General features: G+C 44.5%; 1 protein-coding gene across 4 annotated transcripts; it reads right to left on the reverse strand.

The window, feature by feature from the left end:
- Positions 1-2,216: 2,216 nt before the first annotated feature.
- Positions 2,217-27,835, reverse strand: LOC119956765 (calcium and integrin-binding protein 1-like). 4 transcript variants are annotated; one of them, XR_005458673.1, is made up of 9 exons: positions 27,594-27,835; positions 16,770-16,917; positions 15,994-16,028; positions 15,148-15,247; positions 10,235-10,388; positions 8,745-8,863; positions 8,455-8,664; positions 3,236-3,324; positions 2,217-2,574 (listed from the first exon to the last, which is right to left on the reverse strand). XR_005458673.1 is itself a non-coding variant. In XM_038784144.1 (8 exons), the coding sequence occupies exons 2-8, from the start codon at positions 16,818-16,820 to the stop codon at positions 2,553-2,555; spliced, it is 570 nt and encodes a 189-aa protein (XP_038640072.1). In that variant the 5' UTR covers positions 16,821-16,917; positions 27,594-27,833; the 3' UTR covers positions 2,217-2,552. The 4 variants fall into 4 exon arrangements, 1 of the variants encoding a protein (XP_038640072.1); XR_005458675.1 differs by having other exon boundaries at positions 27,609-27,747; XR_005458674.1 differs by lacking the exon at positions 27,594-27,835 and adding an exon at positions 23,256-23,518.
- Between the last annotated feature and the right edge of the window lie 74 nt (positions 27,836-27,909).

The raw sequence follows: 27,909 nt of genomic DNA on the forward strand, positions 1-27,909 counted from the left end.
CCATTTCCCCCCGACCCCCAGCGACAGTCTTCAGCAATCCTTAGTTCAGGTTGGCTAGCACTGCTGCCTCGCAGCACCAGGGACCAGGTTCAATTTCCCCCTTGGGTGATTCTGTGCCAAGTTTGCACTTTCTACCCGTGTCTGTGTGGGTTTCCTCCCGCTGTCCAAAGATGTGCAGGTTCGGTGAATTGGCCATGCTGTGTATGGCTTTGACAAAGAGTCATCCCGACTCGAAATGTTAGCTCCCTTCACAGATGCTGTCAGACCTTCTGAGATTGTCCAGTATTTGCTCTGTGTTTCAGATCTGAGTAATTTGCTTTTATCCCCAGAGAATTAGCCCGAGCCTCGATTATTAGTCTAGTGACATTACCACAACATAACTGACTCTCCCCGATCTCACAGTTGTCAATAACATTTAATACCTAGAACCATGGAATTCCTGCAGTGCAGAAGGAGGCCATTCAGCCCATCGATTCTGCACCTACCCTCTGAAAGAGCACTCTACCCAGACCCACTCCCACCCCGTAGATATAGAGGGATTGGCCATCCATGGTACAGAGGAGGCAGTTAGGGCCAGGGTGTATGGTATCGGAGGAATCGCGGATGTCGGTGGGAAGAGACTGGACAAGAGGAGAGAGTGTGGGGTCAAGATCGGAAAAGGAGTTTGATGGGGCAGGAGCAGGCTTACACAATGGGCCAACCGGACAATCCCATCTGTGGATTTTGTGGATCGCACGACATTGGTTCAGATCCCACCATGGCAGCTGGTGCAATTTAAAGTCAATTAATCAAATCTGGAATTTAAAGCTAGTCTCAGCAATGGTGACCATAATTGTCAATATTTGGCTCACTGATGTCCTTTCGAGAAAGAAAAGGGGCAGCAGGGTAGCATGGTGGTTAGCATAAATGCTTCACAGCTCCAGGGTCCCAGGTTCGATTCCCGGCTGGGTCACTGTCTGCACGTCCTCCCCGTGTGTGCGTGGGTTTCCTCCGGGTGCTCCGGTTTCCTCCCACAGTCCAAAGATGTGCGGGTTAGGTGGATTGGCCATGCTAAATTGCCCGTAGTGTCCTAATAAAAGTAAGGTTAAGGGGGGGGGGGTTATTGGGTTACGGGTATAGGGTGGATACGTGGGTTTGAGTAGGGTGATCATGGCTCGGCACAACATTGAGGGCCGAAGGGCCTGTTCTGTGCTGTACTGTTCTATGTTCTAAATCTGGTTGTGAACTGTTGATTGCAATGGCCTAGCTGGCAAACCACTCCGTTCACGGGCTCATAGGAATGAGCAACAAATGCTGTCCTTGCCAGCGGCGTGAAAGCTTCAGATGATCAGTGAGCGCTGTGGAATTCCCAACATTCAGTAAAACCCTGGTGGAATGCGTTCCTTTTCACACCAGTTGTGTTCTCTGCCAGGAAATTCAAAATCCAATGAGCCCTTTAAGGATACTTTCTGAAAGCTGCTGCAAGGTAACCTCTAGTGCTTCCTCTCCTTAACACTGGTCAGGCTGGAGTGGAAGACCAATGTCCATGGGTCGTTACGAGAGACATAATGTGGTGACTTTGTCCAGCACCTACCCAGACAGCAGAGCACAATGTGGTTGGTAATCACAAGGATCTTTGTCTGATTTGTGGACCAGGTTTTACAATTTGTTTTATGCTTCCAACACCTCGGGAATTAGCCCAGCATCAACAGTTTGGTGAGTACCCCAGCTGCCAAGCACATTATTTCCCAAGTGCTTTCCTGAGCTTATATTTGGTGATGGGAGCCTCTCCTGGGGCTCTCCCATTCTGCAATACAGCAGCAACAACTACTTGGGCCAAGAAAACTGTGTTTGATTATAGTCCATTATTCTTTAGGTTCCTGACAAAATGGTTCTGGTTGTGCTGGCATGTGAAGGCATGCTTCCTTTTCCATTCCATAATTTTTTTATTACTTGGCTTGATGTGGTGAGGTGATCTTTGCAGTCTCAGCTTTTCCTAAGCCTGTCTCTGTACCCAAGGTACAGTGTTGGTATGTTTCAGTGGCCTGTAGCATTGCATGGATCCTGCTCTTGTTCATACTTTTAGAAACATTCCAACTGTATTGATGTTTTGAGAAATTATCGGCTTCTTGACTGTTTCCCTATTTAGCTCGAGCTAACTGACATCAATTGGTAAAACACTTTGTAGAATGGGGATGGAATTTTAGATTTAAAACCGATGCGTCTTGCACAGTGAATGGTTAGAATGAAAATACTTTTATTGCACAGTAAAAATGCTGAGTTTATCATTGGAAGCATTCTAGTCAAAAAATATAAAAGATTCTTTTCTCCCTCCCTGGTGTTAATCAAACATTTTGAAACATTAATATTTTGAATACTGTAACTGTAGCTTTCGAAATTGATATCGATGCAATACAGATGTAAAATTCCTCGTCAAAGATCTCCCTCCGCCACTCCCAAAATATTAAAGGCAGAGAGTTTCTGGAATCGGGAGAACACCAATCTTGTCCCCAGGTCAAAGATTTCCAGGGAGGTAAAATGACTTTCCCCATCACTGATGATCCGCGATTATTTTATAGAACAATCTTAAAGGAGCTGAAAGGAAAACAAACAATCATCAAAATCAGTAAAGAAGGAAATCTGCACCTGAACTATTTCTATTTGGGTGGGTGGGAGGCAAGGCAGAGCTTTCTGTGGGTATAGGAGGTGGCATTACTCTTCCTGGCCTCAGCTGGCTGTACAACACCTACAAGAGGATGAAAGAGTGCGGCTCACACTCCATTTGTACCTTAAATTGGAAACTGTTTTAGGTGTGCCATGTGACCCTGACTTGCCTATTACTGTAACAGACACCATGGCTACCCTGCTTTCATTCAGTCGATATATGATTGAATCAGGGTGTCAGCTTAGCAGTACATTTACTGCTCCCACTTTATGCTGGACAGAGCGAGTTAAAATTAGTTGCGTCCTAGCAGCTAATTCCCTTATACACACACACATTCTTCACCAGAGACCAATTACAGTTCTTGAACTGTTGGCCCAGTTGTGTTTGATGAATCACTGACTAGAAATCAAACCTGGTCCCTTGATCAATTTAGATTTAGTATTCGCAATAGCATTTCATTTCTCAGAAACCATATATCTGACTTAGTGTCCCTCTCTGCTCCTGCTCAGGTTATAGATATGATTAAATCGTGTTTCAGTTAAAGTGTGCGTTAGTGAAAGAAGAAGAGCCATTAAATTCTGTTCACCATACCTCACAAAGTCAGGCGATCTGGAGATGACATGCTGAAATTCTGAGAGATTCACAGTCCCATCTTTATCAATATCGGCTTCTTCCAAAATCTGGGTGACACAGTAAGTATATTTAAAGTATTTTTAAAGTGGGTCAGGCATACACCCATGTCACTCCCAGATGCTAAAGTGACAAAACCATCTTAAAAAAGGAGAATGAAAGCTAGTCATTTAATTCTGGATTTTTCCAACCTGGATCTTGAAATTTATAGCTAGCGACAGTTAACCTGAATGTGTTCATTTGCTAGTGGCCTTAAAAGGGTCAAACCAGATTAGCATTGAAACATCACAACCATGCACTGATCAGTAATAACAGTAATAAACTAGTACTTTAAATGTGCTAAAGTCAGCATTTTATACATAGAAATTGTTTTTCATAGAATTTACAGTGCAGAAGGAGGCCATTCGGCCCATCGAGTCTGCACCAGCTCTTGGAAAGAGCACCCTACCCAAGCCCACACCTCTATCCTATCCCCATAACCCAGTAACCCCACCCAACACTAAGGGTAATTTTGGACACTAAGGGCAATTTAGCATGGCCAATCCACCTAACCTGCGCATCTTTGGACTGGGAGGAAACAGGAGCACCCAGAGGAAATGCACACACTGGGAGAACGTGCAAACTCCGCACAGACAGTGACCCAAGCCGGGAATCGAACCTGGGACCCGGGTGCTGTAAAGCAATTGCGCTAACCACTATGCTATCGTGTTACCCAATATTCACAGAATATTGATTAGTTACACACACACACAAGGCAAACTGCCTCTTGTTTCTAATTTTAATATCTGCCCTTTGACACTTGCCACCAATCCTCCATTGGTCATGAAGCTTGAGATGGTATGGCAAATCACACAGCCACTGTCTATGCTAGTAGGCTTATTACATAGTCACGGCAGTGGTTTTCATGTGGAAATAGACAAAATCTCAATGGCACATACAGAAACTTTAAAAAAAAATACAAAGCCCCATAACTCCATATAATGGAATTTATCAGTAACATTTTGTTTAAAAAACAGCACCCCACCTAGGCTTGTATCCCCACCCTATCCCCATAAATGCACCTAGCCTTTTTGGACACTAAGGAGCAACTTAGCATGGTCAATTCACCTAACCCGCACACTTTCTGGACCCTAGGAGGAAACCGGAGCACCCGCTGGGAGAAAGTTCAAACACCACACAGATAGTCACGGCCAGAATTGAACCCAGCTGTGAGGCACATTCTTAACCGCTGTGCCGCCCCTTAACATCAGTAACATAAGTCCTTGGTTTTGAAGCTATAAAATCACGGTCAACTACTTGTGGAATCAAGGGTATCAGAATTAATATCCTACTAGCTGCAACTAAACTAAGAGACCAGACACAGTAGCCTCACATCAACCAGAGGCTCTGTTCCTCGTCACTGATGTTGCCAGATATTGAGTGTTTCCAACATCTGCAGTATTTTACTTTTGTTGCAGTTTCTAATGTGAGGGAGGTCGAAACCTTGAATATACCAAGGATCCAACCATTAGAATATATTTAATTCTTGGGAGGACTGAATTCATATATAAAATTAAAATTATTTTGCATCAAAGTAACCCACTAGGAACTCCCATGAAATGAACTGCTTACTGTAACTTGTGAAATCCCAGCTGATTTTCTTACTGAAGCAGTGAATGATTTGCTGAATTCTGTCCTTCACTACCACAAACCTCCGGTAGGTTCCATAACAACTGCCTTTGAAAATTACTGTCCGACGGGTATAAAGAAAGTTACTTATTCCTGTACAACTGTTGTTCATTATAAAACAGAAATTTATCTCCAGTTTAATATGGTTATCAGTCATTCATAGGCCAGTGACTCCTGTTGAAAGTGTGCATGTTGTTTGGACATGGACCTAGCTTGGTTGGTGTGCTTCTTCTACTTAGCTTGTGAATGTTAGCAGACTGCTCACAAAGAATGGATACCTGGGCTAGGTACTGGAAACTTGTGTACCCATAACCCAGCTACAATATGTATTGCAGAAGAGAGGAGAAGATTCAGACAAAGGTGTTTGGGGGGGGTAAGGAACTTAATTTATGCACAGCAAATAAGAATAAGCTGACAAGCCTATGTTTGTGGCTATTTGAAAACACTCACACGAGTGCCTTATCTGAGTCGTTACGTGGTTCATCCACATTTTTTAAACGTCTAGCATTGCCACAGCAAGGAGGGGCTATTCCATTTATGTTGAGGACAGGGGTGGTAGGAATCACTGGAGTCACAGATTTGGGCTGACTCTGCCGAGGTACCAGGCTTGTTGTTCAGAGGGACACTGGTTAGGGCCGCATCTTCAGTGTTATCAGGCGTGTTGTTCAGAGTTTGGAGAAGCACCTAACTGAGCACCGCCTCGGTTAGTTGTTCAAAGACTTTTACCACAAATCTCATCATTTGAATGTGCCGTAACAACGTCCCGCCACCAAGTAATTAACTGTGCACCAATTATTTGCAAGTCTTCTGCCACCATTTTGCCCCCTGTGTAGGTGCCCACCACATGCTTTCCTTGATCGGAAGACCACACCTTGGCACCGAGGGTTGGTTTGCCACAACCAGCATGAAGCTGGGCTAGAGAGATGGAATCCAGCTTACTCACCTGTTACTGAAGATTTGCAGCATTTCAAGCGTCAGGGATATTGAGAGTCTGAAGATTTGCTGGGTGGTTAGCATTGCTGCCTCACGGCACCGAGGACCAGGTTCAATCCCGGCCTCGGGTCACTGTTCATGTGGAGTTTGCCTTGTTTTAGTCTTCGTACCAGACTGTGACATTGACCAACGCAACTTTGATATTTCCTGGATATGATATTGGGTTTCCATAAGGAACATCTTTGGCCACGAGCTTCGGCTTCTGGTATACTGTCCAGATTAGGGAATTACTGGCATAGTTGTTCCATATCTTGTTTAATCCTGACATTATTGGCGCCGAGGTCCCAGGTTCGATCCCGGCTCTGGATCACTGACCATGTGGAGTTTGCACATTCTCCCAGTATTTGCATGTGTTTCGCCCCCACAAACCAAAGATGTGCAAGGTAGGTGGATTGAACACACTAAATTGCCCCTTAATTGGAAAAAAATTAATTGGGTACACTAAATTTTTTTTTTTTAAATCCTTACATTATTTACACACGGGCAGCAACCAAAAATGTGAGCGAGAGTTTCATTTGGAGCCTCGCACCTCTGACATGATTGACAGTATTTTATTGGCCCCTTGTAAGGGTCATCCGTGTGGAAATAGATTACATCAAAGTAATAGACTATTGATTAGGCAAAACCAACAGGTTCTGTTCATCCCGACGGGAGGATCACTTAGAAGGGCAATGTCATCCGCGAAGGCCAATCAGAGCGGTTGACTCATCTGCGGCCCCAGGATCATGGTTGCTCTTCTCCGGGGAGCATACCAGAGGATCCCATGCAATGTTAAATAGTATTTAAAAATTTTTTTCCTGTCTTTTCTTTGCACCGGTGTAACTATTGCACTTCTGTCTTGTTATTTATTTTCTGACCTCGGGGATTGGCCCCTGCTCATCAGTGATACTCTCCACTAGCCCAATGCCCTGAGCCCGGCTGTCGGGGTTGTCCTTCGTGTCCATGAGGACCTCGGATTGAGTGAGCTGATCATCTACGACCCAATGTTTCGGGATGGTAGCTGGAGGTCTTGTTGGATGTGGGCCCAACCAGTCAGGGTTGCTGGTCTCTCCTTGTGGCTCGGTTTCTGCGAAATCTGGAGTTGTTACTTGGGCCTCCATCTGGGTGTTCTTCAGGTTTCTGTGTTTATCTGAGATTTGCTTTGTCGTTTTTGTTTTAAGGACACTTGTAATTTCCTTGTTAATATACTGGCGTAGGGGGGCATCCTCCTCCTCGGATCACTTGTAGTCTCTCCTCCCTGGCTCGGACATGGTTTCAAGGCTTTGAGGCGTTTCTTGTTTCATGGACTGGCATGTCTATGCCTTTCATGCTGGCCGAGACTAATCTTGGTTGTGAACTGTTGTTTGACTCTCTGCATTGATAGGCCCCTGGTGGAATGGGTTGCCTTTCGCTTCTATATTTAGCGTAGTGGCAAGAGGTAGCGTGGCATTTTTCAGTTTTGCCGCAGCGTGAACGTTTGGTTCCAAGGTTCTTGACCTGGTGTATTGGTCATATGGATGTTAAATAAGCCGACTGAGGGGAGGAGGGTGTTGTGTAGCCTGCAGAACAACCCGTCAATGGGGTGGTGGATAATCACCTGCCTTGATTGTGACCCCTTCAATGAAGGTGGCCGTCTCGGATGTTTCACAGCGTAGTGTTTTGTCGACCTCATTGGTCATAGTAATTCTTCTCACGATCAAATTGTTATATTTCTTGTTATAGAAGGTCTGTGTTGTCACATAGGTGAAATGAAATGAAAATCACTTATTGTCACGAGTAGGCTTCAATGAAGTTACTGTGAAAAGCCCCTAGTTGCCACATTCCGGCGCCTGTTCGGGGAGGCTGGTACGGGAATTGAAGTGTGCCGCTGGCCTGCCTTGGTCTGCTTTAAAAGCCAGCAATTTAGCCCAGTGTGCTAAACCAGCCCCTTGTCCCAGGTGGCTTGTCCCAGTGGGTGGGCGGCCCACTCGGGCTCTTCTGTAACAGTGTCCATGTCTTATACTTCTGGTCCTTCTGGCCTGGCATTGGAACTCCGATCCCAATGGGGTCGGTAAAACTGTCTGATGTCCTCCTCCTCGGTCTGCATGGTGGCAGAACTTGTAACTAGCCTGGCTAATTACACGTTTGTGGCTACTTAATGACCCTCTATAGTACTTCCTTGAGGTAACTGTTGTCCAACTGTATTTTGATATTTGGAATAACCTGTGCAACGGTGCAGTTACACTAGAAAAGATCATTAAATATTTAAATACATTACTGTCTAATCGCTCCAGCTCTCCATTGACAGTGATATTTTCAGAGACCAAGAAGCAGGTTACTGGCCTGCAATATCAGGGGGAAGTTGATGCATGAAGAATGATGAAACCAGACAAAATTATAGATGAAATAAATAGAGCGAGCTTAATTTAAAACAGCACCTTTCATGACCTCAAGACATAAAGCACTGCGTGGCTGATTGAGGTACTTTAAGTGTAGGCACGATTTTAATATAGAAAATGCAGCAGCCAATTTGTGCAAAGCAAATTGGGATTAATATTTACCTTAATATCTCCCTCTAGTGCTCTTCTCTAAACTCTCACTGAGCTCATTCCATTGCCTCCGATTCTAATTATTTCCCAGCACCCAGTAACTCTTTCCTTCCTCCTACATCTGCGGGCTTGGGAGGAGGAAGAGAAGACTGAAGGAAGCACTTCCACAGTTGATATCACTATCTTCTCACTCTGTGGAAAGTCAGTGTTCTGGCTTTGTATCTAGATTTCCAATTTAAATTAAGGACGCTGTTAGTTTTTAGTGTTAAAATGTGCAGTTTTTCAAGAAGAGTTTCCCTTACGTTTTGAATCAGCTGGTTCATTTCTGCCTCTGACAGTTGAGTATCAGATGTGCCTCCTGTCAGACAATTCACCAAGTTCTTCAAATCCTCTTTGTCTAAAGTGCCGTCATCATCAAAATCTGTAAGCAAGTGTCAAAAGAATGAATGTTTTAAACACATGTTCTACATTAAGTCAGTATCAGTCACAGACCACAGCTACAATCTTTTCTCATGGAGCTAACTCTGAAACATTCCCATCATGCTGTGCGGCATAAGGGACAGCACGGTGGCACAGTGGTTAGCATTGCTGCCTACGGCGCTGAGGACCTGGGTTCGAATCCCGGCCCTGGGTCACTGTCCGTGTGGAGTTTGCACATTCTCGTGTCTGCGTGGGTTTCACCCCCACAACCCAAAGATGTGCAGGGTAGGTGGATTGGCCACGCTAAATTGCCCCTTAATTGGAAAAAATATTGGGTACTCTAAATTTTTAAGTTTTTTTTAAATGCTGTGCGGCATATAGGTGGGCTCATACATGTACCCATGTGCTCTCCATCTTAATCCACTGTGCAGAGGTCAGACAGTTTCCCTGCAGGGACAGGATCAGAGAGCGATAAAGATCTGTATGTTTCTACTGAAGTCCTGGACTTTGATGTGATACCAGCCATCCCCCAGTGCCTTCCCACATGGTCAATTCTACATTTTGAGCTTACACAGCGAGTGTTAACAGATGATATGGAATTTAGTGAGGAAGGTCACTTATCCAGTATGCACATTGCCAACAAAAATCATTGTATGGCAATCGGAGCGGGTGTTATGAAGATGTCCAAACCATATCCCACTTCCTAATGTGCCCAATCATTGTTCCCCATCTACCATATTGGCTGAGAACAATTAATTCAGCTACTTAACTTTGCTTTAACCTTTTAATAGAGGGCAGTCAGTTGGTCCCTAAATACAACATAGGAATTCTCTTATTTTTCCTCTTATGAAAATGAAATGAAATGAAAATCACTTATTGTCACAAGTAGGCTTCAAATGAAGTTGTGAAAAGCCCCTAGTTGCCACATTCCCGCACCTGTTCGGGGAGGCTGGTACGGGAATTGAACCGTGCTGCTGTCCTGCCTTGGTCTGCTTTCAAAGCCAGTGATTTAGTCCTGTGCTAAACCAGCCCCACTCTGGGAACACAGGGCTCAGCACTGAATCTGAACTTTGTCAGGAACCCACAGAGAAACAGACCTACGTATAGATGCTCAGAGACGTGTCTACCAGGGTGGCCTGCAAGTGGACCTCATTGTATTGCAGGAGCACTGCACTGAATGTCCTTTAGGGAAGGAAATCTACAGTCCTTATGTGGTCTGGCGTACATGTGACTCTAGACCCACATCAATGTAATTGACTCTTACCTACCCCCTCAAGGGCAATTAGGGATGGGCAATAAATTCCCAGCCTGTGATGCCCACGTCCAATGAATGAATAAAAAGGTCTAACCCCGCCTAAAAGATCAGACTAACCAAAAATCCTGAAGGCGTAGTGAGACTTTATCTCGAGAGTTGCCGAATCACTAAAAGCACTGAGCATGTCCAAGAAATCCTCGAAGGATGCACTGCCATCCTTTTCAATTGCAGTCGAGAACACCAGACAGATTCTCTCTCGAAAAGGGTTAGCCTAAAATCAAAATACAAAAATAAAGTAACTTAAAATAGTTTACTGCCTTTGTGACTCATCTATGCAATTCTGGTCTTGACTGAGTGGTGATTGGCTACCCGCCTGGAGGTTATTCACATCCAAGACAAATTCTGTCCTAAATCATCAGAGGAAAATCCAGCAGCCATTCTTTGCAGTTCAGAGAAAGTTCACTAAACTAACACCAGGAATAGACAGGTTGTCGTATGAGGAATGGCTGGACAGGCTGCTGGGGGTTCTAAGAGTGAGAGGCGATTTGATTGATCCCGAGGGGTCTTGACAGGGTAAATGTGGGAAGAATGTATCCTATTGTGGGAGACGCTAGAACTAGGGGTCATTGTTTAAAAGTAACGAATCACCTATTTAAGACCAAGATGAGGAGAATTTATTTTTAAGAATCATGAGCCTTTGGAACTCTTCCTTAAAATTTGATGGAAGCAGTCTTTGAATATTTGTTACGGCATAACTAAATAGATTCTTGCTAAGCAAGGGGGTGAAAAGTTAATGGGGATTAGGCAGGAATGTGGAGTTGAGATTACAATCAGATCAACTATAATATAATTGAATGACGGAGCAGGCTCGAGGGGCCGAATGGCCTGCTCTTAGTTTGTATGTTCTCTATAGGAGAGTCAAGACCGCAAGTGCATTAGGGCCAACACAGCCAAAATCAATCCTCTTCTCAGTGTCTAGAGAGGCATATTCCAGCAGATAATGAGAAGCAATCAGGACATTTCCTCCTCTTGAACCCAGAAAACTTTCAACACTAACTCCAGTAAGCCTGATGTCGGTAATGGAGAAAATTCTAGAATCCATTAACTAAGATTTTATACAAACTGTTGGACTTTAAACTGTAAGACTTCTTACTGTGCTTACCCCAGTCCAACACCGGCATCTCCACATCATGGCTAAGATTTTATAGCAGAGCACTTCGAAAATAGTGGCAGGATCAGACAGAGTCAGCATGAATTTATGAAAGGGAAATCATACTTGACAAATCTGGAATTCTTGAGGATGTAACTAATAAGAGTTGATGAGGGGGAGGCAGTGGATATGGTATATTTGGACTCTCAGAAAGCTTTTGACAAAGGTGGAATAAGACATTAGTGTGTAAAATTAAAGCACATAGGATTAGTGGTAGTGTATTGAGATGGATAGAAAACTGGTTGGCAGACACGAAACAAAGTAGAAATTAACGGGTCTTTTCAAATTGGCAGGCAGTGACTAGTGGGGTACTGTTGGGATCAGTGCTGGGACCCCAGCTATTCACAATATATATTAATGATTTAGATGAGGGAACAAAATGTAAGATCTCCAAATTTGTAGATGACACCAAGTTGGGTGGGAGTGTGAGCTGTGAGGAGGATGCAGAGATCCTTCAGTGTGATTTGGACAAGTTGAGCGAGTGGGCAAATGAATGGCAGATGCAGTATGATTTGGAGAAATGTAAGGTTATCCACTTTGGTAGCAAAAACTAAAAGGCTGACTATTATCTGAATAGCCATGAATTAGGAGAGGGGAATGTGCAACAAGACCTTTGTGTCCTTGTACTCCAGTCACTGAAGGGAAGCATGCAGGTACAGCAGGCGGTAAAAGAAGGCAAAAGATAAGTTGGTATTCATAGCGGGATAATTTGAGTAGTCTGAGATAATGCAGAGATGTCTCGCTGCAATGATACAGGGCCTTGGTGAGGCCACACCTGGAATGTTGTGTGCAGTTTTGGTCTCCTTATCTGAGGAGGGATGTTCTTGCTCTCGAGGGAGTGCAGCGAAGGTTTACCAGACTGATTCCAGGGATGGCGGGACTAACGCAAGAGGAGAGATTGAATCAGTTAGGATTGAATTCGCTGGAATTTAGAAGAATGAGGGAGGAATCTCACAGAAACTTATAAAATTCTAACAGGACTGGATGGACAGGGTAGATGCAGGAAGGATGTTCCCAATGGTGGGTGCGTCCAGAGGATATGAGGTAGACCATTTAGGACAGAGATGAGGAGAAAGTTGTGGAAAAAATATAAAATAGTTTAAAAAGAGATGCGCATAGACAATCAATGCTACGGTAGAATGATGGGGTGTAGATTAATTTGTTCTTAATCTAGGACAAAAGTTTGGCACAACATCGTGGGCTGAAGGGCCTGTTCTGTGCTGTATTTTCTATGTTAAATGTCTTCACCCAGAGAGTGGTGAGCCTGTGGAATTTGTTACCACAGGAAGTAGTTGAGGCCAAAACATTGTATGTTTTCAAGAAGCAGTTAGATATAGCACTTAGGGCGAGGGGGATCAAAGGATATGGGGGGTCCCAGTACACCTGCAAGGGGGGGGGGGGGGGGGCAGCACTAAAGGGGCTGCCGTTCAAACAAGCCCGACACAAATTCCGCTACCTGGGGATCCAAATAGCCCGTGACTGGAAAGGGATCCACAAATGGAACCTCACCAGTCTGACGGAGGAAGTAAAAAAGGACCTGCAAAGATGGAACACACTGCCCAGGTTCCTCTTCCTGTTTACATCCATTCTGATCTCCATCCCCAAGGCCTTTTTCAAAGCGCTGGACAAACTAATCATGGCGTTCGTATGGGGGGGGGGGGGGTAAAAATGCTAGGATCCCAAAAAAGGTCCTACAAAAAACAAAATCCGGGGGGGGGGGGGCTAGCCCTCCCAAACCTACAATTCTACCACTGGGTGGCAACAGCCGAGCAAGGGGATGGATCCAGGAGCCAGAAGCCGAGTGGGTGCGTGCGGAGGAGGCCTCCTGCATGGGAACCTCCCTCCGGGCCCTCGCCACGGCAGCACTCCCATCCCCACCCAAAAGACACTCCACCAGCCCAGTGGTGACAGCCACCCTCCAATCCTGGAACCAACCGCGGCAGCAATTTGGCCTGACCAAAATGTCGGACAAGGCTCCCATCTGCAGCAACCATAGGTTCACACCAGCACTGACTGACGCCACCTTCAAACGGTGGAGGCAGGACGGAGGGACACTGACAGTCAGGGACCTATACACGGATGGCAGGATCGCTACACTGGACGAACTGACAGAGAAATTTCGGCTAGCTGGGGGGAACGAGCTACGGTATCTGCAGCTCAAAATCTTCTTACAAAAGGAGACAAGGACATACCCACAACCGCCACGACAGACACGACTGGAAAACCTACTGGATGCAAGCATCCTAGATAAAGGGAACTGTAGCGACATGTATGACCGACTGGTAGAAAGGGACGACAGCGTACTGGCCGCAACAAGAAAGAAATGGGAGGAGGACCTGGAGATTGAGATAGGGTGGGGACTCTGGAGCGAGGCACTGCATAGGGTCAACTCCACCGCCACGTGCGCAAGGCTCAGCCTGACGCAGCTAAAAGTGGTACATAGAGTCCATTTAACAAGAACCCGTGTGAGTAGGTTCTTCCCGGAGGTGGAGGACAGATGTGAACGGTGCCAAAGAGGCCCGGCCAACCACGCCCACATGTTCTGGTCTTGTCCCAGACTTGTGGAATACTGGACAGCCTTCTTCGAGGCTATGTCCAAAGTGGTGGGGGTGAGGGTGGAGCCATGCCCGATAGTGGCGGTCTTCGGGGTTTCAGACCAGCCAGATCTATTCCTGGGGAGGAGGGCAGACGCCCTTGCCTTTGCCTCCCTGATCGCCCGCCGTAGAATCCTGTTTGGCTGGCGGTCAGCAGCACCACCCAGAGCTGCAGACTGGTTGTCCGACCTCTCGGAATCTCTCCAAATGGAGAAAATAAAATTCGCCATCCGAGGGTCAGACGACGCCTTCCACGGAACGTGGGAGCCATTCATGCAACTGTTCCAGGACCTGTTTGTGGCCAACGAACAAGAGGAAGAATAGCCTGACGGCCAAGAATCAGGGGAAAATGGTCGGGGGAAGGTAGCCGGGGCATGGAGGGGAGAGACGGACTGGGTGGGAGGGAAGGGGGGGAAACGGCTAAACCCGAGGAGGGAGGGGCGAACCACGGGGGGGGGGTGGAGACAGCTAAAACCTGGGGAGAGGGAGGCGAAGTGTGGAGGGGGGGGGGGGGGGGGGGGCAGGGAAGCAGGAGCTGGAGGGAGGACACGGGATGCCAAAACGTGCATGACATCTCCAGGAGCGGGGAACGAGGAAACTGGAGATGGAGGACGGGAGGAGCGGCAGAAGCGGGGGCAAGCATGGGACGGCAGCGAGACCCGTCCGGGAAGGGCGGGAGACAGCAACACACAGCACAGCCAAATATCGCACGCTGTGATTTTCTCCCCGGCACCCAAAGGTGTGCTTGCCCCCCCAGGCAGCCGCCTACTTCTGTGGGGTGGGTAATTTTACTAGATGTACAGAGATGCTGCTGTCGAGCTGGTGCACAATACCCCACCAGTTATTCCATTGCATATGTTATTGTATTTTTTATATATATATATATGAAAAAAAACAATAAAAACATTTATTTAAAAAAAGGATATGGGGTGGGGGGGGGGAAGAATTAGTCTTTGGAGTTGGATGATCAGCCATGATCATAATGAATGGCGGAGCAGGCTCAAAGGGCCGAATGGCCTGCTCCTGTGCCTATTTTCTGTTTCTAACCCGTTTGCTTACACAGAATCAATTTCTGTGCCAGCACTACAGATGCCAGAGTGGTAACATTAGTGCCCTTGCTGAAGAACTTTCCAGTTGCAAACTATTAGAGCAAAAGGAGAGTTGTCCACAGACCGACCATCTCACATTACTGGAATTCTAGAGACTGCATTGGGATCTTTCCATACCTTCAGTTCTGGTAACTCGCAGAGTCTCTCCTTTGAAATTCGTGTGTTTTGGAAGTCAACCAAATCTTTTGAAAGCAGTTCCGTGAATATTCGATAAGCACTTAGTGGATAGAAGAGTTAAATGGACATTACTATGTTAAACTTTGTCTTTGGAACATTACAAAATAATCTATGAAAATTTTTAAACCAGAACTGCCAGTCACAATGCAATGCACTTGAATGTTTAATGCAAAGCAGAGAGCTATTATTCTTCAGCACTTGTGTCCACGGGAATATGCATTGATTCAGTTGAAAAAGCTGCTGATGAAGAGGAGGAAATCATGAAGTGATCACCATCATTACAAGCAGCTGTATTTATTGTCCATCGCTCCGAACCTGTGGCGTTAACTCCTTTCTGAGGTATAGTTCCACAGGTACAGAAATTGATCTGTTACCTCACCCAAGCTATTCTTGTGTAAGCCTGGACAGTGAATGGTGATGGTTATTTGACTATTGAGGCCTCATGCTAAGCCTGTTATACTCACCGTACAGCTACACATGTGCAATGGTCATGATAGAGCAAAGAGGAGCAAGAACTCTGGCTGATGTTTCTTCCTCCTTATTGAGGAACAAAGCAGCCAATTGCATTGTCATAGCTGCCAACTCTGCCGAGAGCAGCATAATTCAAGGACTGAATCTTTGACTATTACTGTTCTGGAAGAGCTATTGCTACAGTAGGAAGTGTATTTAGCGAGTAAGCCCGCACCACAGCGCTTCAGCAATTGCTGAGATGTCAAATCCCACTGTGGTGATTTGATGAATATTTTCAATATTCTCCAGGAACAAAATATAAAATCCTCTACTTACTGCAGAATGTCTTGCTTTGTTAGAAACGTTAGTTCCTAAAACAAAGGGAGAGAGAGAAAAAAAATACTTCAACATTGCTGCCACAAACATTAACCATTGTTACAGTCTGAGTCACTCGAGCAAGTCAAGCTATTTATGATCCAACAACTGACTAAAGATGGATGTTCTCGGTCTTTGCTGCACAAGAGAGAAAAAGGCCTTGTACACACTCCTATCACAATTCAACCCAAAGATGTGCAGGGTAGGTGGATTGGCCACGCTAATTTGCCCCTTAATTGGAAATAAAATAATTGGGTACTCTAAATTTTAAAAAAAAATTGTCAGTTTGTTTGGGTGAATGCAAAAGGTCCTGCAGAACTATCACAAAGAAAAATAGGGAGCTCCAGTGACCTGGTCAACATTGCTCCACTCTCCTCCATTGATAATTGAAAATACATTAACTGATATTAATCTCATGTACTATTTGTGAAATATTACCATGTGCTGCTTTTACACCAAGTACTGTGTTTCAAAGGGTGTGATGAGATGCACTTTGGGATGTCCTATTTACCTTCCAAGGGAATCTTTTCTGCTCCTGATTATTTTAATGATGCTGTTGCTGCAAAGCCTAATTCTCTTGGCTAAGACACTAATAGGAACCAACATCTCATATTTGGGTTAATGAGACTTTGATCCAATATTGAAGTAAGACTGGAATGGCCACCGGCTGCCATCCAGACTGGCTTAGCCATTATTGAAAGAGTTGGAATAAAATACTTTGGAAAGTAAAATTTCACCTGATATTCAGAAAGTTGCTCCTTTGAGAGGTGGCTGGCCGATCCCCCCATATTTCCACTTTGACACAAATGACTCCAAACTTGGAGCTTCTCCTGTGGCACCTGCAGTCTCTCTGAACCCTTGGTAACTTTTGAATTAAATTTGGAGCTGAAAGGAAAACAGACAGGTTAACATGTCTTGTGAAGATCTTTGTTCTTACCTGGATGTTGAATAAAGGGAGAGAACCGTTATTGGGTGGAGGGCAACAACAGGTTAAAGTGGCACGAAGGTTGCTGACTCTAGTCACAGGCAGTTACTGGGTTTAATGAATTGCAAACAAATGTTTTGAGACGCGAGATGAAATGAAATTAAAATTGCTTATTGTCACAAGTAGGCTTCAATGAAGTTACTGTGAAAAGCCCCTCGTTGCCACATTCCGGCGCCTGTTCGGGGAGGCTGGTATGGGAATTGAACTGTGCTGCTGGCCTGCTTTAAAAGCCAGTGATTTAGCCGAGTGTGCTAAACCAGCCCCTGAAAACTGGCAAATAAAAGAAAATCATCTGATGTAATGCAATGGAATTAGATTCATTTAAATCCATTACCACTTTTCACAAAGATTCTCAAAATGCTTCACGCACATAATTAAACAATGCCGTTATTGTTGCTGTTTGGACAAATAAGTGAAATCCATCTACAGCAGATGAATGATCAGTTAATCTATTTCTGGTAAATTTGACTGGGAGGAATGTTGGCCAGGACCCTGGGAGACTCCCCTCCAAGATGGAGAGAGATTAAATAATAGTAGAAATGGCATGAAAATGAGCGTCACTGTCTGAAGTTGAAGGTGGTGGTCAGAGATGTGTAGGGTGCTCAGGAGGTTGACGAGATTCCTTTTTTGATCTACATTAAGCTTGGTTGCGCAGGGGGATTTGAAATGGTGAGCTGTAGGGAGGGTGTGATCAAATTTGGGGGCAGAACAGATTTGTTCTTGTCCAACCAAATCACCTGATTTGCACAAAGAGAAATTTAGGGCAATTCTGATACTTCACATTGAAACATTAATTGGAAATTCTGGGTTTGGAATGGAGGGGAACAAGATAGATAAGGTAAAGCTCGGACTCCTAACCATTATGCTATACATATCTTCATGCATTATAAATCAACCATTAAAGGTCTGGCGTCTAATGTTACTTCTTCCGATAAATGCACTGTGCTGAAATAGCTCATCTTAACTGAAATGGAGGCCATTATGATATAATTAGCTTCAGTGTCTCAACAATGTAGCGGGAGGGGAAAACAGCTGAGATTCCTGTACCTGACAACCCGTGTGTATGTTTATTTAATTTTGTTTCAAAAAAATAGTTGGAAACAGCGAGGAAATAATCCGCTGTAGCTTTAGTCCAGTGAAGCCCACCCTCCTCCACATTAAACATCAACTGACATCAGGAGTTAATTGAGTTTTGATCTTTTTTGTTTTTACTGACAAGTCAGATATGGATAAGGAAAATCATTAGGTTATTTTAGCACATCAATCAATAGAATCTTCAATTGCATCATCCAAGGTGCTTCTAAATGAATTAAGGGTGTTTGCTTGCACTACCTTACTTAGAAACTTATCCCATATGTATTTTTTAAATAAACATTTTACTGAGGTATTTTTTGGTATTATAACAACACAATAAACAATGTACATGAAACTATAAACATAGTGCAAAAGCCGTCTCCCTCCCTTATAGTCCCACCTTTATTAACCCCCTACTCTAAGCTAAACTAATCCCCCCCCCCCTCCCCACCTTCTGCTGACAATTAATTTTCCGCGAAGAAGTCGACGAACGGCTGCCACCTCCGGGCGAACCCTAACAGTGACCCCCTCAAGGCGAACTTGATGTTCTCCAAACAGAGAAAGCTAGCCATGTCCGATTGCCAGGTCTCCGATTTCGGGGGGGCTTTGAGTCCCTCCAAGCTAATAGTATCCGTCTCCGGGATACCAGGGAAGCAAAGGCCAGAATGTCTGCCTCTTTCTCCTCCTGGATTCCTGGGTCTTCCGACACCCCGAAAATCGCCACCTGTGGACTCAGCGCCACCCTTATTTTTAACACCGTGGACATGACATCTCCAAACCCCTGCCAAAATCCCGTAAGCTTCGGACATGCCCAGAACATGTGGACATAGTTCGCTGGTCCTCCCGCACATTCTGCACATCTGTCTTCCACCCCAAAGAATCTGCTCATCAGGGCCGCTGTCATATGAGCCGGTGAATGACCTTAAATTGTATCAGGCTGAGCCTGGCACAAGTTGTGGACGCGTTGACTCTACTCGACGTGGTCCGCCCATAGACCATCCTCTATCTCTCCTCCCACTTGCGCTTCAGATCTCAGTCTGCATCTCCTCCGACCCCATAAGTTCCTTGTAAATGTCCGAGACGCTCCCTTCTCCTACCCACCCTCTGGAAATTACCCTGCCCTGAATCCCCCTTAGTGGTAGGAAGGGGAAGATTGACACCTGTTTATGTAGGAAGTCCTGCACCTGCAGATACCTGAATTCATTTCCCCTCGCCAACCCAAACTTCTCCTCCAGCGCCCTCGTACTCGGAAAGCTCTCCTCTATAAACATATCCCCCATCCTCTCAATCCCTGCTTTCCGACATATCCGGAACCCCTTATCCCATATGTTGATCATCCTGTATATTATTTTTTTTTCTCTAGCTAATTTGAATCCCAAATGTTTTACCGTCAGTCCTCTTTAATTGAAGTTGGGAGATTTAGTGTATGGCTTTAAGAAATGTTTCTTTGACCTGTTTCTTCATTATTTAGGTACTGAATAAAAGGAAGTCTGGTGCAGTGGGTAATGTCCCTGCCTGGGAGCCAGAAGCTTCACGTTTGAATCCCACTTCAGAACTTGAAGGCCAAGGAATAATGTGGCCAAACTAGCAACTGACAAATTCTTCCAGCAGTTGCTGATGAAAGGCAGTAAGAGCGGGAGAGATTCCTGGTCAGTCTGGTCAGTGATGGAAAGGACATTGGAGCTTCAACTTATTATTTATAACTCTGGACCACTGCACATTGCCATAGTGATGCCTTGGTGTTTGGCTGGCTGGACATCCTGTCTTGGATTACAGAGATAGTTAGGTAGAATATAGCTATTAGGTAGAATTCATAAATAATTACAACTATAACTTTAAAATTGATGAAATGGTGAGTGGCAGAAAATGGGCCTTTTTACCCAGAAGCTCTCGCACAACTGCACCAGGACACGGGCACACACACACACTGGGGGTTGGGCAGGGGGGGGGGGGGGGGGGGTGGGGGGAGGCACTGATTTTAATTAAAGACAGATGAACATTAATGTGCGTTTGTACAATCCACTGGAATGTTGGAAAGGCCTTTTTTGGACACAAGTATTGATAAGGACTACCTTTTCACAATTTTAAATACTTTATTCTTTACCAAAGGAATGTTAAAAAGGTGGTGGTAACATCTGATAATCATAATTAGATTCTAGTAGAAAGGGTTCTAGCTCAGGATATGAAAGGTTAGTGGGCTTCCAAGAGTATGAATTGAACATTATCTGATATCTTTTACAAAAGGATAGATGCTGTAAGAGTAGCCTTTTTTTATTCGTTCATAGGATGTGGGCGTCGCTGGGCCAACATTTATTACCCATCCCTGAGGGCAGTGAAGAGTCAATCACATTGCTGTGGGTTTGGAGACACATGTAGGCCAGACCGGGTAAGGACGGCAGATTTCCTTCCCTAAAGGACATTAGTGAACCAGATTGTTTTTTACAACAATGATTTCATGGTCATCCTTAGAGTTTTCATTCCAGATTTTAAAAAAATTATTATTGAATTCAAATTGCACCATCTGCCGTGGTGGGATTGGAACCCATCTCCCCAGAGCATTGCCCTGAGTCTCGGGATTACAAGTGCAGCGACAATACCATTACACCACTGCCTCCCCAGTGGATCTAAAAGGAAACAAAATCATTAAAAATTATAATTTCCCTGTTCAAATTTAAAAATCACTATTGAAGTATAGAAACAAGTGAAATGAATGAGGGTTGAGATTCGAACACATTGCAAACATTTATTGACCAGATCAATGCTCACAACGTTTACATAAGGCAATATTCAAGCAATAAATAATGATCAATAATAGTGAATGATAAAGGTTAATCAAAAAAGAAGCTTAAACAATGAAGCAACATCCATAGCTGCTAAGGAGGATGTAATTTAGTTCAATGGGATACAAGATTTGCACGGAAACATTAAACCAATCCAGTGCTTCTGAAGCTGTTGAAGAGCTTGGCCAGGTTAATAGAGCGGTTTCCGTGTCCTGCTATTCATTCAGACAGCTAAACTACTCAGGATTTAAGGCAACACTTTGCTTTAAATATTTGATGGTTACCCCACAAGATTTTTTATTCATTTACGGGATGTGGGAGTCGCTGGCTCGGCCAGCATTTATTGCCCATCCCTAATTGCCCTTGAGAGGATGATGAGCTGCCCTGTGCAGCATTAGACTTTTTACTGGATTCTATATTAAAACCAAGATAATATTTTCTATCTTTGTAGTTTTTAATGTTGCGATATCGTTATCCACTTTGAACAGAATTGCATATTACAGTTCTTTAGTAAACTTGAAAATAATTTAGTAAAATATAACATCTCACATAGTATACTGTGTGCAACTTTGAGGACCCCCTCTTGTATCCTCCTTTTTAAGAAAGAAAATTTCCAATTCAGGGGCAATTTAGCATGGCCAATTCACCTACCCTGCACATCTCTGGGTTGTGGGGGTGAGGCCCACGCAGACACGGGAAAAATGTGCAAACTTCAGATGGACAGTGACCCGGGGCTAGGATCGAATCCAGGTCCTCGGCACGTGAGGCAGCAGTGCTAACCACTGCGCCATCATGCCTCTCGTATGCTTCCTGAAGTGGAGAGTTACAATGTTTTGAAGAGAGACCTTCCACCGTTAAAATACCTGGATCAGCATAGTTAGCACTGCTGCCTCACGCAACCAAATACCCAGGTTTGATCCCGGCCCCGGGTCACTCCATGTGGAGTTTGCACATTCTCCATGGGTCTCACTCCCAAAACCCAAAGATGTAGGTGGGTAGGTGGATTGGTCAAGCTAAATTGCCCCTTAATTGAAAAAATAATAATATCTGGATAATTATATGCACCCTGGCTGATAATAATTCATAAAGGGTATCTGGAAGAAGGTAATGTGCCTTGAGGGAGAAATGGTTCACTTGCTTAGACCCAAATCAAGTGTCTGCAGCAAATTACTCTTTTAAACTCAGGTGAAGGTGATTATTAAGGGGGTGCTTCTGACCTGGGATGGCTCCAACAAGGAGTTAGGGATATAATTCACTTCAAGACCATGTAGATGAGATTGGTGCCACTGAGTTTGATCCCTATTCCGGTGGGAGTGGATTCGGGACATGTCTTCTGCCCCTAACCAAGGTGGAGATTTTGGTGCTGTGGGATCTGCCTTTGGGCCGAGAACTGAAGATGTAAGAAGCTGAATAAAGTTCTCTACTTGTAGAACTTTCACAAATAAACACCAGCCCCACTGAAGAAACAAATAAGGTGCTGAATTGATGTTACTGAAAACATGTTTTTTAAAATTTAGAGTACCCAATTCATTTTTTCCAATTAAGGGGCAATTTAGCGTGGCCAATCCACCTACCCTGCACATCTTTGGGTTGTGGGGGCGAAACCCAGGCAAACACAGGGACAATGTGCAAACTCCACACGGACAGTGACCCAGAAGTGGGATCGAACCTGGGACCTCGGCACCGTGAGGCTGCAGTGCTAACCCACTGCGCCATCCTGCTGCTCTTATGTTACTGAAAACATAACTTGCATCAGCTGAAGTATTAAAGAGTGGCTTAAGGGAAGACATTGTCTACAAAGATTGCAAATATCTTCCTTGTGAGGAACTGGCACAAACCGAACAATATTATTTTTATAACAAAATGCTGGAGAAACTCAGCAAGTCTTGCAGCATCTGTAGAGAGAGAGAAGCAGAGTATATTTCCAGTCTACATTTGGAGAGAGTAAATGCTCATAGCTAGGAATTAGGTTCAGCAAATTAAAAGCCAAACACAACCAATGTTTATGGTTAATGAACAGGATGGCAGGAATATTAGATTAATTACTGGATGGTTCTCTCAAGGTACATAACAGCAAGTAACTAAAACGCTGGATTGAACCAGAAGGAGCTCCCCTTCTATACACTTGGACTTGCCAGGTTAAAACTTTAAAAAGGTCGGAATAGGAATGTTAAGGCAGAACTTCAAAGAAGGACCGAGGAAACAGCCCAATAAAGGGACATGAAATTTAAAACCACAATTCGCACAAAGCAAAGCACAGCGTAAATAAATCAACCATTTTCCCAAAGGGAAATACAAGTGCCCAGGTGTTACAAAAGCTCAAGTCAAAATTCAGCTCAACTCATTTATAGGAGCCAGAAATTCAATACTGCAGGGAAACTCACCGAGAGAGAAATATGGTGACACCAGCTGAAAGGCAAAAGGATCGTTCACTCTGAAGTAAGAACTGCAGGAATTAAAGGACTCCAGGCAAAGCCAAGTTGGAACAGGAACTGAAATACCCCAAACATCCGAGTGAAACAGATCATGCTCGTCTGTTTTTCTCAGATCCCCGTGCAGGAAACATCTCCGAGGACAAACAGCGTCAGTAAACCGAACCGAAATTCACAAAGGCAGAGAAAGTTAGGAAGGTTGCAGCCAGCTGAGGAAATTGTCGCTGTCCTCGTCAGGAGCAGCCTGGGAAGCTCCTCCCATCAGAGGGAGGGTTCACATTACCAAAACCTCAGGGTAGGACCAGCACCAATATCCACCATGTGATGACACCTGGAAATATTTTCTCTAAAAGAGGATCACAACTAAATGTAGACCAGGAGTTGAATATTCTGACTGACAACAATCCAATGTGTCACAAAATTGACGCAAATACCCCAGAAAAATAGAGGGAGAGCTCAGGGGGAATATCAACACCAACTGGCACCAAACGTCAGATAAACCCCGCCTGATGCATTTCCAAAATATTTTGCAATCCCAAGATTGTAAACATGCTGGAGGATGCAAACCAATACAGGTTAAGAGTAAACACTGAGACAAGAGTCAAGGAAAGCACAAGAAACTATATCTAAAGGATAGGTCCAAATCACTCCATGTACTGATGGCAAAATCCAAGATATTCCCAACAGGTAAGCCACAGAGGGAAATCTATTAAAATGAAACCATGTTAAAGATATCTGGTAATGAATAAACCCAAGGAAAGTTAGGTGGTGTCTTTGAATTTAGAGGCACATGATTGTCAGTTTTCCAGCAAGAACATTGTTTCCTATATCCTATTATTTCCCGGGATAAGCCTTCTGATACTGTGTCAACACCTTCATTCTTGATTTTACTCTTTAGCAAATCCCCATTTGCTGGACTCTGTAAACACTTTGCTTCAGGTGAAAGTTTTTTTCGTTGTTTGAAATCTCACTCCAATGACCCAAGAATGTCAATCTCTTCTCCTCTTGTGCTACAGCCAAGGGCTGCCCTTCATAATCTTCCTCTACTTAACCTGTGCATTATGTGGCACAGCCCCTATCCAGAGATTACCTTCCTTCTGGCCTTATTTTTCAGTCCATATAACGCCTTAAATTTCCCATGGAAGTCCTCTCGGAGCATGCTGATGTTATTTGGGAGGGTATCCTAACTTGGAAGACTGGTTCATGGGGGTGTATAGATTTAGTACAGCACAGTACAGGCCCTTCAGCCCACAATGTTGTGCTGACCATTTATCCTAATCTAAGATCAACCTAACCTACACCCCTTCAGTTTACTGCTGTCCATGTGCCTGCCAAAGAGTCGCTTAAATGTCCCTAATGACTCTGACTTCACCACCTCTTTGCTGGCAGTGCATTCCACACACCCACTACTCTCTGTGTAAAGAACCTACCTCTGACATCTCCCCTATACCTTCCTCCAATCACCTTAAAATTATGTCCCCTCGTGACAGTCATTTCCACCCTGGGGAAAAGTCTCTGGCTATCAACTCTATCCATGCCTCTCATCACCTTGTACACTTCTATCAAGTCACTTCTCTGCCTTCTTCGCTCCAGTAAGAAAAGTCCTAGCTCCCTCAACCTTTCTTCATAAGACATGCCCTCCAGTCCAGGCAGCATCCTGGTAAATCTTCTTTGTGCCCTCTCCAAAGCATCCACATCCTTCATATAATCCTTCATATAATGAGGCAACCAGAACTGAACACAATATTCCAGGTGTGGTCTAACTAGAGTTTTATAAAGCTGCAGCAAAACCTTGCGGCTCTTAAACTCAATCCCCCTGTTAATGAAAGCCAACACACCATATCAACCTGGGTGGCAACTTTGAGGGATCTATGTACGTGGACCCCAAGATCCCTCTTTTGTTTTGGTGTTTGGAGACAAGTGAAACTCCAGTGAGAATAAACAGCCCAGTCGTCGTGTAGCAATCATTAAAAGACTGATTATTAAAGAAAAGACAAATACACACACAAACAGGACCACTCCACTCTCATGCAATTAAGATGTATAAATTACTAAACATACAGTTTCTATAGAATGTACCCTTGTTACAATATACAACACCTGAACTCTGTAGGACTTCCCCTGTTTCCCAAACAACATCCAAATTGAATAACCAGCTATAGTTACCACAATGTAGGGAGAATACCCAAATCTGGGAACTGTCTTTTTCCTGGCCCAGCAAAGATATTTTAAAACTGCTGTTATGAAGGTTTTCTGCACTGCCTTGGATCTAAGCCTTAGAAGCTTTTTTGTTTGCTGTAAACTTGGCCTTCAGGCTTGGTGGCTGGAAAGTGGCCTGTCCGCTTTCTGAGACTGCTAGATGATAATTGCCTCTCCTAGCTTCTCAGGGTCTGGGCAATTATACCTTTGTTGCACTTTGATTATGCCATCTGTGTATTTGGCCGTCAGCCCCTATCAACTTCCTTAACTTATATTAACATATGTATATCTCAGGGACCTTCCCAATTGTCTATAATCTGTTTCTCATCCGCAAGATAGTCACACTTATTATCTAAACTGCCTTTCTAAACTCATTACCGAGAGAGACGCAGTCCAATTAAGGCCCTTTGAATACTCTACTGTGGTCGCCAGGCAGATTCATGATTCTTGACTCCTCAAATAAACTTAATTTTATTGGGTTCAATGTGTGCTTCTTTGGCTGCTCTCCCTTGTATCATGGAAAGATTTTCTGCCAGTTCTGTAATGTCCTCCACCCTGGCAACATGGGAAACATTTTATTTTCATTTACGGGATGTACCATTCAGCACTCTCAATGACCACTGAAAAAGGCTGCATATTCTACTAACCACAAATCTTTCCACTAATGCCATTCTCTTGTTAATGTAATCCATCCACAGTCATAGCTCTGCTGACAGCACTCTTAACTCTGAGGTTTTGTCCCTTAATTGGAGGGGAAAAAAATAATTGGGTATTCTAAATTTATATTTAAAAAAAAACTTACTTCACAGTGTCAAGGACCCGGGTTCGATTCCCGGCTTGGGTCACTGTCTGCGCGGTGTCTGCACGTTCTCCCCGTATCTGCGTGGGTTTCCTCCGGGTGCTCCGGTTTCCTCCCACAAGTCCCGAAAGACGTGCTTGTTAGGTGAATTGGACATTCTGAATTTTCTCTCAGTGTGGCAACTAAGGGATTTTCACAATAACTTCATTGCAGTGTTGTGTCACTTGTGACACTAATAAAGATCATTTATTATTGCTGGGTACAAGGAGGGGAGGCTGTATTGAACTGTTGAAGCCTCGTAAGGGAATAAACACGCAGGTGCTGACCTACCCTCAGCTCTACTCAGGTAACTCGTATTGCAAATGATTGCTGAACTGCTGAACGTTAGGAGGAAATCTCAGCAGTCATCCACTTTTAAACCTTGTGAATCTCCTCTCACCTACTAACAGGATATATGATTCTTGGGAACAAGACCAATAAAACATTTTTACTAAACTATAACTAACCATACTGTAGTCTGAAGTCTACAGCAGTGTTTCATCATGAACTGAGCTTTCTGGGTGAGTGGCTATTCAAACAAAAGGGACAGAATTGTTGGGGGTTGGGGGGGGGGGGGGGGGGGGGCAGTCATAGACAATCGCAGCCACAGTTTGGATTCATACACGCAGATTCTCTTCTCACTAATTGTTCATGAAGTTGCCATAATTGATACTAAATCCGGATGTGTTTTATAAAGCCTATATCCTTAAAGACACAAGATGGGAACAAAGAACATATGGAATAGAGGCATGAATTGGTCTCACGTCTGTTCTATTCAAAAACTATCCCGAATAGTTGAGCTGCAGAGAGACAGGAGGAAGGAGCGAATGGATGCAGTAACAGGAGTGCGGTCACTAGCTCCCAGATGTGGGTTTCATTTATCTCTGGGGGATTTATCAGAAAAGTCTCCAAACCGTAAAGAGCAGAACTGGGGAAGCGACATTTCAGAGAGATGTTCCTGTTACTCTCCCCTGGTTCCTGTTCCTGGCCCCGGACTTTCAGCTCCCCACCCTGTCTGTCTGGCTGGCTGGCTCATCTGAACATTTCCCCAGCTGGGCTGCGGGGTGATCACCGGGGCTGCTCCTTTTGAAGGGAGTGCCTGGGCCGGTGGCCCGGAGCAGCAGCAGCTCCAAGCTGGGCAGAGAGAGTGGCCCAGCCCGGTCACTGGGAGTGGGAGACATTGAAGAAATAAGAAGCAAGTTTTTAAAAAAGTTTAACGCTTAAAATAAAACAAGCTCCAAAACTTTACTGACCTGAGCACAACTTACACGGAAGTAGGGGCGAGAGAGAGGTTCCGGAAAGTTGCTCTACAGAGCCGCCTGTTGCTGCAGTTACAACTTCACATGAAGCAAACTGACTCACTGCTGAAAACAATCCCGAAACCCCATCATGGGAACATGACACCAACTCAGGAGGAATCAGGGCAGGACAACAATCACCTCCATCCCAACAACAGCAAGACGATTATCACATTCGAGAGGCCACAGAGGGGATTTCCAGGCATGTTGCCAGGAATGGAGAATTGTAATATTAGGAAAGGGTGGATGAGAGTCATAGAATCCCCACAGT

The sequence above is a fragment of the Scyliorhinus canicula genome, chromosome 24 (assembly GCF_902713615.1).
Source record: "Scyliorhinus canicula chromosome 24, sScyCan1.1, whole genome shotgun sequence".
Classification (NCBI taxonomy): domain Eukaryota; kingdom Metazoa; phylum Chordata; class Chondrichthyes; order Carcharhiniformes; family Scyliorhinidae; genus Scyliorhinus; species Scyliorhinus canicula.

Bases quoted from the DNA above. Each gene is read 5' to 3' on its own strand.
- LOC119956765 (XM_038784144.1), bottom strand. From the start codon at position 16,820: ATGGGGGGATCGGCCAGCCACCTCTCAAAGGAGCAACTTTCTGAATAT. The intron at 10,389-15,147 runs GTATGGAAAGAT...TTTTGATTTTAG, and splicing joins GCGAGTTACCAGAACTGAAG to GCTAACCCTTTTCGAGAGAG. The intron at 3,325-8,744 runs GTAAGGGAAACT...TGTGTCACCCAG, and splicing joins TGAACCAGCTGATTCAAAAC to ATTTTGGAAGAAGCCGATAT.